The sequence below is a fragment of the Thermobia domestica genome, chromosome 1, assembly GCF_964235325.1.
Source record: "Thermobia domestica chromosome 1, izTheDome1.hap1.1, whole genome shotgun sequence".
Classification (NCBI taxonomy): domain Eukaryota; kingdom Metazoa; phylum Arthropoda; class Insecta; order Zygentoma; family Lepismatidae; genus Thermobia; species Thermobia domestica.
Genome location: NC_137454.1, coordinates 17,072,196 through 17,084,502, shown reverse-complemented (window position 1 = coordinate 17,084,502; position 12,307 = coordinate 17,072,196). Strand labels below are relative to the sequence as shown.

Sequence of the window (12,307 nt, the reverse complement as noted above, 5' to 3'; positions counted from 1 at the left end):
GATATAGATAGCCACCTTTTAAGTCGCTGTTATCTTCTAAGTTATTAACTAAGACTCCAATAACGAAGACGGCCAAAATAATCGCCCTATCTATCTATGGCAAACTAGATTTTATAATAAAAAAAAAAAAAATATCGCTTACATGTATGGATATTGGCTACAAATAGCAACCGCTTCCCGTTGAGATGTTAACAGATTTAGCCTATTAACGAACTCAGCCGACATAATCGCGGTAGCTATCTACTGTAAAAAACAGAATTCAAAAGTTCCCTTCTGTTTAATAGTTGTGTGGAGTAACGGCCGTACGTACGTACTAACAACACAAAAGTCCTAGCGTGTCACTCTAATAATTCTATCAAATTCAAGGGGGCCGCGGTGGCTCAGTGGTAGAGCGTTCACCTCTGGTGCTTGGGGTCCCGGGTTCGATCCCAGCCAAGTGAACTTTGTGGTGGAACCGTGTGCGTGGATTTCCTCGGGGTTCTCCCGTTTCCTCCCAGTTTCTTCATTCCACCATTTCATTCATTTCTCATCATCACCGTCTCCTTTAGCCTTACCGGCATAACCGTGGGACGTAAAACTCAAAAGATTTCATTTCATTTTTCTATCAAATTCAAGAAATGAATAATATCAATAAAAGGAGGAAACAACTGATTTAAACTTATTTTTACACACCAAATCCTCTGTATGTGCGAAGTCAATAAGACACAAAGAGTGAAAAAGTGCATGACTAGACCGGAACTCGAACCCGGGATTTTCGGCGTACCGTGCCGATGCATTAACCACCACGCCACCCAGTCTGATTCCAGAGCAGCCATACATTCTCCCGCTCTTCGGTGCTCTTCCACTGAGACTACATGGCTTGTGCCACAACCTAGCTGTTGTGCTTGGACAAATCCAGTGTCTATGTTCAGAACACCGTTAATGGTTGTATTATCATTATCCCTTTAAGATTTATGGTAACTTTTGTTACCATGGCGTAGAATTGTCTTTGACCGCTTATTTAGGTTTTATAACAGGTATTTCAGCCACTTTTTTCATCGATCAAGTCAAGAATGGATCAAAGAACACCCCAGGTGCGTTTTGGAACCGGATAGTCCACTTGACGGCGCCCAGTGTGGTCGGAGAGGCATGATTTTTTTTTCTTAAGGCAAATTTTAAAAAGTTTTCACGCCTTTAGTTTTCAAGATATCAGATTGAAACTTTGCATACGGATTGTGCACCTTTGAGTATTTCTCAATATTTTTAAGATTCGTATGTTAACTCAGGACCGGACCAGAGGGGCGCAAAAATTTTGTAAAAAAATTTTTTTTGAAAAACTTCCGGTTTTCTCCGATTTTTCCGCTTCAGGTGTATAATATGGACAAGCGCATGGTACCATTGACAAGGACGCTCTATTCTGAGAGAAACTAAGTATGAACCATGATCCTACAATAAATAGTAAGGAAGCAGTAGTTGTTTGAGTGAAAATCTAAAACTTATCTCAAAAAGTGAAAATCCCAAAAGAGTTAAACAATAAGAAAAATCGGTTGTTCCTCTTTTCATTCATCATCATAGGTATTCTGCCATTACTGGCATGACACTTGTGGGAACCGAGAAGCTTCCATGCTCCACAGTTTTCCGCAAACCTCTTCGTCTTCACGTATTATTTTTGTTTTGATATCGTTCATTAATTGTAGTTTCCTTCGCACCCTCCCTCTCTTTCCTGCTACCATACCCTCTAGCAAGTCCCTCATGATATAATTCCTTCTTACCCAATATCCCAACCAGTTTCTCTCCCTCTTCTTAATAATATCTAAAATTGTTCTTTCCTCCCTCACCATTTCTAAGACTCTCTCATTTGTTTTCTGCTCGACTCAGCTAATTCGCTTTATTCTTCTCGACACTCACATTTCGAAAGCTTGCAGTCGTTTTTTTTATCTTTTTGCGCAATGTCGATGTTCCACCTTATACAGTACAACACTCCACATGAAGCATTTTCTGAGTCTTTTTCTCAACTCTTTATTCGAGGTCCCAGAAAAAAGACTTTTCTTCCTCTTAAAGGTTTCTTTCGCCATTCCTATTCTTGCTTTTATTTCACGTTCACATTTCATATCCTTATTAATAATACTACCCAGATATCGAAACCTAGTCACCTGTTCTATTTCCCCCCTACTACTTCTATATTTGACATCGATCACTTCGTTGCAATCACCATGGATTTTGTCTTTCTAACATTTATTTTCATTCCATATTCTTCACAGCCCTTCCTTACGTTTTCTAACGTCTTATTGATTTTTCTTCAAATTTTGCAATAAGTGCCACCTCATCTGCAAACCGTATATACCTAATTATTCTACTTCCTACTGAAATGCTGTCTTCCTTTGTGGCCTCTTTTTCACTACCTCTCTTCATTAATATAATGATAACACAATCATTAACGGTGTTTTGAACACAGACGCTGGATTGGGCCAAGCACAATAGCTAGATTGTGGCCACGTGGTCTGAGTGAAAGGGTATCATAGCTGTTCTAGGAGCAGATTGGATAGCGTAGTGGTTAACCCATCGGCATGGTACGCTCAAGATCCCAGGTTCGAGTTAAGGCCCAGTCATTTACTTTTTCACTGTTTGTGTATCAAGAGATGAATATTCAAACGTTTCCAAAGATATGCTGAATAAAGACTGTAATCAAAGAATAATCCGTGCAGTTTCTATTTTGTTCTATTCATTGCTAACACGAGAAGGTCTCACAAGTTGTCGCTCAGATCTGATTGCTACATAGCACATCTGATAGAGCATCATGAGAAATGAACATGAGCAAAATTGAAGGTGCTACGGACCAGAATTTAAATACGGGGCTTCAAAATTTGAATATTCAAAATATTATATCATGGAATTATGTACTTTTAAATTAAATATCTTGAAAACCGTTAAAGTAATCGAAACAAAAGTTGCACAATATAATGAGAAAAAAATGCACTATCGAAAATCACAAAGTGTTGACTTAGGTGAAGCAGTGTTGCCAACTCAGCAAAAATATTTGTTTGAAATAGCACCATATACAAGTGTGCATAGATTTAAAATGCACTATTATCACTAAGCACAATATTGAAGTGTAGTGCTACAGTGTTGTACCCTGTTGGAGCTACGCGTGCTGAAAATGTACAATGGAGAAGTCTGATATGTGGCAACAGATGGTAATAAAGGAATCTGGATTTCATACTATGAATTTAATTCAGATGCATAACACCGATAGTATAACATAGCAAAATGTCAGCAGCGTCACAAAATATTGATGCATTTAAAAAACGAAATTGAGCGATGCCATTTTCCTATGTCAGGTCCGAAGCTATATAGGACGGGCCTATAGTGTAAAGTGGGATCCGAACCACTATGAAAGAGAAAGATAACAATGAAATGTAAGGTGAAAAGTACAACAAAATCATATCCGAGGCGGAATTGGAATCCGCGATCCCTAATATGTCGGGTGTCTAGCTTTCTAGACCAAACAGCTATCCAGACGGACTAAAAACAAAATGAGGTAGTAATAAAATAATTATATTTCCAATGTGAATATGGTAATATTACAGTGTACAAATATAATCATATGGTATATAGGAGAGGAAGTAAAAGAATATGTCACTTAACACGAAAGACATAAACCCAAAAAACTCTTCCAAATATTGGTAAGATAATCTGGAGAACCAGTTTACAGAATTAGAAAATACGTGTTTCTTTGCTCGCGTGTATCATTTTGTTTCCGCATGTTGTCTGTTTATTCACCGGAGCTACAAAAGTATAATGCAAAATCCTCAATTTTTTCTAATGCACTCCTTTATTACCATCGGCCGCCACATATCAGACTTCTCCATTGAACATTTTCAGCATACGTAGCTTCAACAGGATGCAACACTGTACTTCACTGTTATGTTCAGTTATTAGTGCATTTTAAATGTGCACACTTGTATATGGTGCTATTTCAAATATATATATATATATATATATATATATATATATATATATATATATATATATATATAGTATATATATATATATGCTGAGTTGGCAACACTGCTTCACCTATGTCAACACTGTTTGTGGTTTTTCAATAGGACATTTTGTTCTCATTACATTGTGCAACTTTTGTTTTGATTGCTTTAACGGTTTCCAAGATATTTAATTAAAAAATAAATAATTCCATGATATAATTGGTAGATTCGCCCGACATTCCTCTGTAAATGATATAATACTACGAGCCCTTAACACAGCTGGATTTCCTTCAATACGGGAACCTTCTGGTTGCTGTCGTTCGGATGGAAAGCGACCGGATGGGATGACACTGGTTCCATGGATGAGAGGTAAATGTTTACCGTGGGACTTCACATGCGCTGATACATACGCTCATTCAAGTCTCCCTCTGTCAGTAAGGAACGCTGGAGCTGTTGCTAATCGCAGAGAAGCTGAAAAGCACAGAAATACAACCACCTTCTCGAAAAGTTTGTTTTCACTCCAATCGCTATTGAAACAAGTGGTGCTTGAGGTGCAAGAAGTCTTGAATTCATTAGGGAGGTAGGAAGACGCATTTCTTGTGTTTCCGGCGAAGTTCGCTCAACATCTTATCTAATACAGCGCATATCTGTTTCTATCCAACGTGGTAACGTCTCGTCGGTCCTTGGCACTTTACCACCTGGCAAGGAACTGGATGAGGTGTTTATACTCTGAGAAGAATTGTTTTATATATAACAGTTCCTGGACAATAGTTTTTCTTTTGACGTTATAATTACATAATTATTTCTGATTTAATATTTCTTGTTTCCGACCATGAATCGACATTAATATGTTCTTTAACTTTCAAATACTATCGTAACAGTGTAATGTAATAAAATAATGAAAATTTTTTGGATATTCAAATTTTGAAGTCCGATAGGTCATATCCTTCTAGTCCATAGCACTTTAAATTTTGCTCATGTTCATTTCTCATGATGCTCTATCAGATGTGCTATGTGGCAATCAGATCTGAGTGACCTTCCCATGTAAGAGAGCTTAATTTTACTCCTCAAACATGTGTTCAATAATGAAACTCTATGCTGCCGTTATATTGATTAGCGCTCATATCAACGCATCTTACACAGATAAACCACACTATGATTAATTATGTAAACTACTAATTAAATTGGTTAACTTATATTACAGTACCTAATTAACTTCTTTTGCTCTTCTATCGAAGACGGCATTTCCTGTAATTTGGCTCTCAGAAGCTCCCTCAGCGTACCAATTCTCTGTTCCACTTCCGCATAGACTCTTTGGAAGACCTGAAAAGGCAAAATCAGGCGTACATTTTACAAAGATTCCTTCCCGCATTCTGAAAATGCTAGAAAGTCAGAATAATGCAACCCTTAATAATTTCAATTGTATTATATTGTGAAGAAATATATCTAAGGAGGTTTAACAGAGGATTATCTATATATTAAAATGCTAGAAAACTTTGTTTGTGCACGTTTATATGTTTGCGGCCAATCCTTTCAACAGTGAGTTCACGGGAAACATAGGCTCTAGAAAGATGCCACTTTCACTGACCGATTGCAAATTTTGTATAGACTGTTCAGTTCTAATTGAATATTTTTTTAAAAAATGGCCGTTATTTCTTATTACATTTTAGGGGTACACTGGAACTGTTGTAATTAAAAAAAAAATCATATCCTACGAATACATTCCAACACCACATTTTTGTATACAGGGGTTGTATATCTCCCAGGCGTTTGTTTCATGGTCAAATAATAATGGAAAACGAAGGATAACCATTTCTCCAGTCTAAGATGAATCTTTACTGTTGTGGAGTGTTTTGCCCAATGAACACCATATATCACTGACATAATTAATTGTGTGTGTAATGTATTTGCTTATTACATACTGCATGCAAGAAGAAAGAAAACACTGATCATACATGAATTAGAAACTCCAACCGGAAGTAGGCTCAAATCTTGCAAACAGTGCGAGATATTGAAAAAAGAATCGAAAAAATCTCCCCTTTATGATAACTCTTGCCGATTTTTATCAAGACGTCTTTCGCTTGTCACGTGCAGATGTGAGTAATGACAAGGAGATTCATGGTCATATGAGAATGGTGCGCCGTGTAGAGAGCGCAGGTTCAGCTAGTTATTATGTATATTTCATATATTTATACATTGTTGACGTAAGGTACATAGGACGACAGAAATACTGTTCTCCTATATTGTAACTGTCCAATGTAAATTCCATGGCGTTGCAATCCACAAGGGTCATAGGCGACAAAATGTTTTTCAGTTGGCTGATGCACGTTCACCACATCGGGTTCCATTCCTATTGTTTCAGGCCATCTATAATATACTAAAGTTTGCTACTTCTGTGAGTCTGAGTTCTTGTTTTGTGTTCTTATACACCACCAAGGTTATGAAGAATGGGACCGTTGGCTCTGAATCATGACAAGACTTGAATTTGGGCAGGTGGCGAGTGCAGACCATCATACATGATTAACCCTCATAATATAAGCTGTTCCTTCAATACTATCTCGTCTCCAAGACACATGTATAAAACTATTTGCTACTTCCTGATTCCAGTAGCTCTCCAATTGGCTCACAATTCCGTACTTGCACACTAACTGGCGGCTATAACGAGCAACATATATAACCTCATTAGAGGTAACATTCGAGCTTCCATGGGGTTAAGTGGATACCGTGTATGTTCTCTGTGCACATGATCCCGTGTTTAATTCCGAATTCCCAGTACGATACTTACCACAGATACTAATCCAAATAGACCTCCCTCCTGACTATGTGGTTAGCGTACGCATCTTTGGCGCGGGAGTCTCGAGTTTGATTCCCGATAGAAGCTCATGTAGTTTGGATCCCACGTTAAGATGTAGGTCCATTTCTCATATAGTTTCACTGCTCAAAGGGACGTTGAATTCCAATCAAAGAACTTAAACAATTTCACAGCTCTTTAAAAGGAAGGTCCCATCTCAGGGTTCCCACTTATTTGACGATCACGAATTCCCAGATTTCTCCCGGTTTTCTAAGTCGTGGTTTACAAGTTTCCAGGTCTATATATAATGTGAAAAAGCAACTATATTTCTTCCGTCCAGGAGCATATACATAGGCAAGCTAAAAAAGTGGTAACGCCAGAGGGATGTACCTCAGCACTATGGGAGTTTCGTAACTGATAAGGGAATGTGAGATGATGAAGTGGCGGATGGTAATGACTGTATGTCATTCAGTGAAAATCAGCAGAGCTGCAAGGTAGAGGAGAAAAGTTGAAGCGCCATAACAATACATTTTGGAAAAACGACCAATGTGCGTGGATCAAGATTGAAGTGATACGTGGGATGAGTGCACAATAATATTTTCAGGAACTTCAAGACATTTTTTTCCGCAAAAATCAAGGAATCTCTTTGTGGGAAGCACTAAAACACAAGATAAGCAATCATCCGTGTCATACGGCATCTCTGCGAGATACCGACAAAGACTGACGCACTGAAGGTGTACGACGCCTCCCACACGTAAGGTAGAACGTGATAGAGATGGAAGGCGATTACACTGAAAGAATATAACAAATATTTTTCTTGTAAATTATTCATTGTAGCTTTGGAAAATCCAAGATTACTAATAAAACTCCAACTGACCAAAGCAGTATATATATTTTAAGATTATATATTTGTGTTACAGTTTCGGCTATGTTACATAACCTAAACCAGCGTTTCCCAACCGGTGTGCCGCGAGAAAATCGAAACAAAATTATTAATTCTATAGCAACCAAATTGCAAGACATAGTGTAACGAGATGTTTATTTAGAGTTTAAAAAAAAAAAAAAAAAGTAAAATCAGCTTTACATTATAACAGCGCCAACAGCGGAATTTGTGCGAACTATCTTCCTACGTTTAATTTCTGTCTATAGGCAACAGCACTTTAGCTGTTGAATCCAAAGGTAGAAGTCTGAGCTATTCTGAGTTTCGAATTTTGTTCGAAATGGGTAAAACCAGTTAACCAGTTGCTATTTTGTATCTTGAAAGCATAGTTCTGAAAGTTAAAATCTTATTACGTGATATTATTATATTCTAAGAATTCAATTGAGGATCGGTGTATGTGTGAAATAAGTTATAGTTATTTGGTGCTACGTTTAAAAAAAAAAAAAAGTGTGTTTCCATTTGATCCTGTTAATACATGTTTTGTGTGAAGTTCCATGCCTATAGTATGCAAATAACAAGGAGGAATATTGTATTCAAAGTATTGGTGAGTTAATTACTGTATTTATTAATTATAAAGAAATAAGTTTGATATAAGTAACTAAGAATTGTTCAGATTTAAAAAATTCTTACAGATTATATGTAATTTTCTAGGAAGTTAAGGTTATCTGCTTATTTGCTGGAGAAATATTTGTCTATTGAAGTAGCCTCTTTGGATGGAATTCTTTATTAGCAGTCATTATATGTATTACTTTATTGAATTTGTTATAAAGTTAATGAATAGAACAAAGAATATTATTTTCCCGATTAACCATACTATTAAGTATATTTATGAATAGTAGCTGCATTCGCTCTAATATTTTTGAACTCAGGATTACTATATATTTAATTAACATTGTTTATGCATTAAATAATTTAATTTCTGAACCTGCTATACGTTATAAGTGTGGATGTGCCCGAAGGGTACATTTGTTCTACCTAACGACGGCTCCATTCAGTCACTTGTACGAGTAAAGGGTGGAGATCGCGTTACACAAATTCAACAGCTAAAGTCTTCCTTCTTATTTTTCATTAGTAGAAATATTATTATTATAAGTAGCAGGAAGGATAGATTTGGGAAAGCAGGTTCTGTTTTTCATCTACATGAAATATAGTATTGCTAGCACCAGTGTAGTTAATTTTGTTACGATACACGTATCAAGTTCTTACTTGTCAGGATATCACTTGTTTGATAACATATCGGCTGTATATAGAAAGAATTTTGTGAGAGTTGAGTTTTATATATTGCGGGGTTCGAACCAGAAACATGTCAGATACGAGTAGTGAACGTACCCATCAGGGCCAGTTAAATTTAAATCATTTTCCCAATGGAGATGGTGGTTTGATAATACCTAATCCATTAAATCCTTTTTTGAGGGAGCAAGATTTTTCGTTTTTAGAAAACGAAAGATATAGGGACAGTTACTGTAGGGCAGTTGAGCCACAAACAGCTGGTAGTTTATCACCGTTGTTAGATTCAGATACCAGCAGTGTTTACACTTCGACCTTGGCAGGTGCAACGACTCACGATTTGAGGAATGAGAGTGAGTGTTGCGGTAGGTCAGTTAAGGCAAACTGGTTTCAGCGCACCTGTGGTAGATAAGAGCTGTTTTGCTTTAAATGAAAAAGACTGTTGGAAAATTGATAAACAAATCAATACAGAGAATGAACGTAGTAAGTCATATTTACATAATTTTATGCCGTTCTCTGTGGATATGAATAAATTAGCAGTATCAGCTGCCAATGAGAATTTTTCGGAAAAAATAAAAAGAATCCCTTTTTGTGATGGAACTAAAGACGAAATTATTTTTCTTTTCTTATTAGAGATTTATAAGATTATGAAACTCAACTTGTTCCCGAAAGAAGCTTTGTTTATTATAGCTTTAGGAAGGAGTAGTGGCCTTATCGATCATGAGTTATCTAATTTGATAAAGGGTTCAAATCAGTGGGTACATATTAGTTACCTATTGTATTCAAAATTTGTGACCCCGATAGGTAAACAACAAATAGAACGTAAATATATTTATTGTTTGCAAAAGCCGGAGGTTAATATAGTATCTCACGTCGAGAGTGTGGTGGATAGTTATGTGATCACACACGGGAGAGAAGATATACAAACATTAATTGACATTCTTTTAAATGGGATGAAGCCTCAAATACGTTATGAACTTTTTAAATATAATCGTCCAGTATCTCTAGAATTTGTGAAAGCAGAAGTGGAACAATATGAGTTACATCAGCGGAACTTAATTGTTTACAATAGTTTAGTTAAACATCAACAAAAGGAAACAGTAGGAAGAAAAGTAGTTCAGTGCTATTTTTGTCAAGGAAATCATAGAGTTTCCCAGTGCCCACATAAACTTTCTCAATGTATAGCTAAGTTGAACATTGAAAGCGGTGAGCGGGTACGCAGTGTTACAAATAGTGAGAGGTCCCGGGTTAGTTCCCAAGCAAGTAAGGTGAATAACGGTCCAGTTAATAAACTTTCTTCAAACTTTAAGGAGGTTAAGAGTGAGAATCCATATAAAGGAACATTCAAGAACTTAATTGCAGCATTTGTCAATGCCTTTATTATGGGGAAACAATTAAAAGGAGGACTTGACAGTTGTAGCTCAGTTTCCTTGGTGAATAAACAATACTTTGAGAAGTGGAATAAAACTTTAAATAATCCTGTGCGTGTTTATGAGCAAAAATTTAGTGGAGTAGGTGTGGACAGACAAAAGATCGAGTTGAATTCCTGTGTTTTCTTATTTATTAGATTTCATAAGAAAACTTACAAATTGAAATTCTTTCTAGTGGAAGGTTTAGAACCTACATTTATCGTAGGAGTCCAGGAACTAAAATTTATAAGTGCTCAGATAGACTTTGACAATAACAAACTTTTATTGAAACAAGAACGTTCCGTGGTACCCCTTACTTATAATCTGTCACCCCCTCCCAAAAAGATAATTCTTATTCTGCGCAAAGCGATTTATTTTGTAGCGATGGTGCTTCTGCTTATGCCAATTTGTTTATGAGGATGGACGGTTGTAGAGAAAGGGAAATGACTTCGTCGCCAGGCGTCTGCAAGGTTTCCATATCGTCAGCGCCCTTGGATCCTCCCATTGTTGCCAACCCAGGAGAGACTTTTTCTTCATTGTATCCGGAGAGGTCAGGGAATTTTGAACAGCGGCCATCAGCATTGTCACCAATCACAGTAGACCCTAGTTTCTTGGAACAGGATCATACTTTACAAGGGTATGTTGATAATTTAATAAATAAAAATCCTAATGTTTTTAGTGATAAGATAGGATGTATTAAAGGATTTGAACATCAAATATTGTTAAAAGACGATACACCTATACGGAAAAAACCTTACCCTCTTTCGCGGGCAGAACAAAAGCAAATGGATGTAATTTTAGATGATTTACTTGCTCAAGGAATAATTCGTCCTAGTAATTCCCAGTGGGCTTTTCCTTGTTTTCTTGTCAACAATAAGTCAGGAAGTAAAAGGCTTGTAGTGAATTATCAATCTCTAAATTCTCGTTTGTGTTTAAATGCACAATATACTCCTCGTATGGAAGATGTGTTAGCTAGTCTATCACAGGGAGTTATTTACAGCCATTTTGATGTTCACGCAGCATATCATCATTTGAAACTTAGTGATAATTCGACTCAATATACCGCCTTTTTAACTCATCGCGGTTTATTTGAATATAAGTATGTGCCTTTTGGTATATCTTCAGGATCATTTATTTTGTCAAAGGTTTTAACTGATTTGCTATATCCTTTGAAAGAACAAGGTGTGGATTGGTTTTTTGATGATATAGTGGCAGTAAGTAAAGATATAGAGAGTCATAAACAGCTAATTGAGTCAATTTTGCAGAAGTTTAATGAGGTTGGTATAACATTGTCGGTTAATAAATCTGCATTATTTCAGAGAAAGATCTCATATTTGGGATTTGTTGTTGAAAACGGAAATCTATGTATGGATCCTTCTAGAATAGAAGTTATCAGGAAATTACCTGCACCGAAAAATCGGAAAAGTTTGATTAGCTTAGCTAGTTTTTTACAGTTTTATAGTAGGTTTATACCAAACTTTCATGATGTGATGGAACCGATAACTCGACTTCGTTCGGCGAAGTGTAAATTTGAGTGGGGAAAAGAACAGCAAAGAGCTTTAGATCAGATAAAGGAATTATTTGAAGCTTATGTAGTATTGAAACTTCCAGATTTGAATAAACCCTTTATAATTACATCAGATGCCTGTTTAAAATCCTTAGGAGGCACGTTAGAACAATTAGATAGTCAGGGAAACAGAGTTCCGGTAGCATTCTTTTCTAGACGCTTACGTAAATATGATTTAAATAAGCCGATCTTTTTGTTGGAACTTATGGCGGCGGTTGAATGCATGGAACGATATAAAACCTTTTTGCATAATAAATTCGAACTGAGGGTAGACCATGTGGGTTTAGCGTATGCTATACGTAACATACGAAGGGTCAAAAGGTATGGTAGTTTATTGTATCGATTATTAGCGTTTGATTTCACTGTAAAATCTGTTTCAAGTAACTTGAATATAAGTGCAGATTTTAT

General features: G+C 36.5%; 1 protein-coding gene across 3 annotated transcripts in view; it reads right to left on the bottom strand.

Annotated features, from left to right (window-relative positions):
* Sec5 (exocyst complex component secretory 5) overlaps positions 1-12,307 on the bottom strand; it is a 101,936-nt gene that overhangs the window by 45,493 nt on the left and 44,136 nt on the right. For all 3 annotated transcript variants that reach the window (XM_081754944.1, XM_081754946.1, XM_081754938.1), the window contains exon 8: positions 5,173-5,288. In XM_081754944.1, coding sequence (XP_081611070.1) covers positions 5,173-5,288 — 116 coding nt within the window. The remainder of the gene's footprint in view (positions 1-5,172; positions 5,289-12,307) is intronic.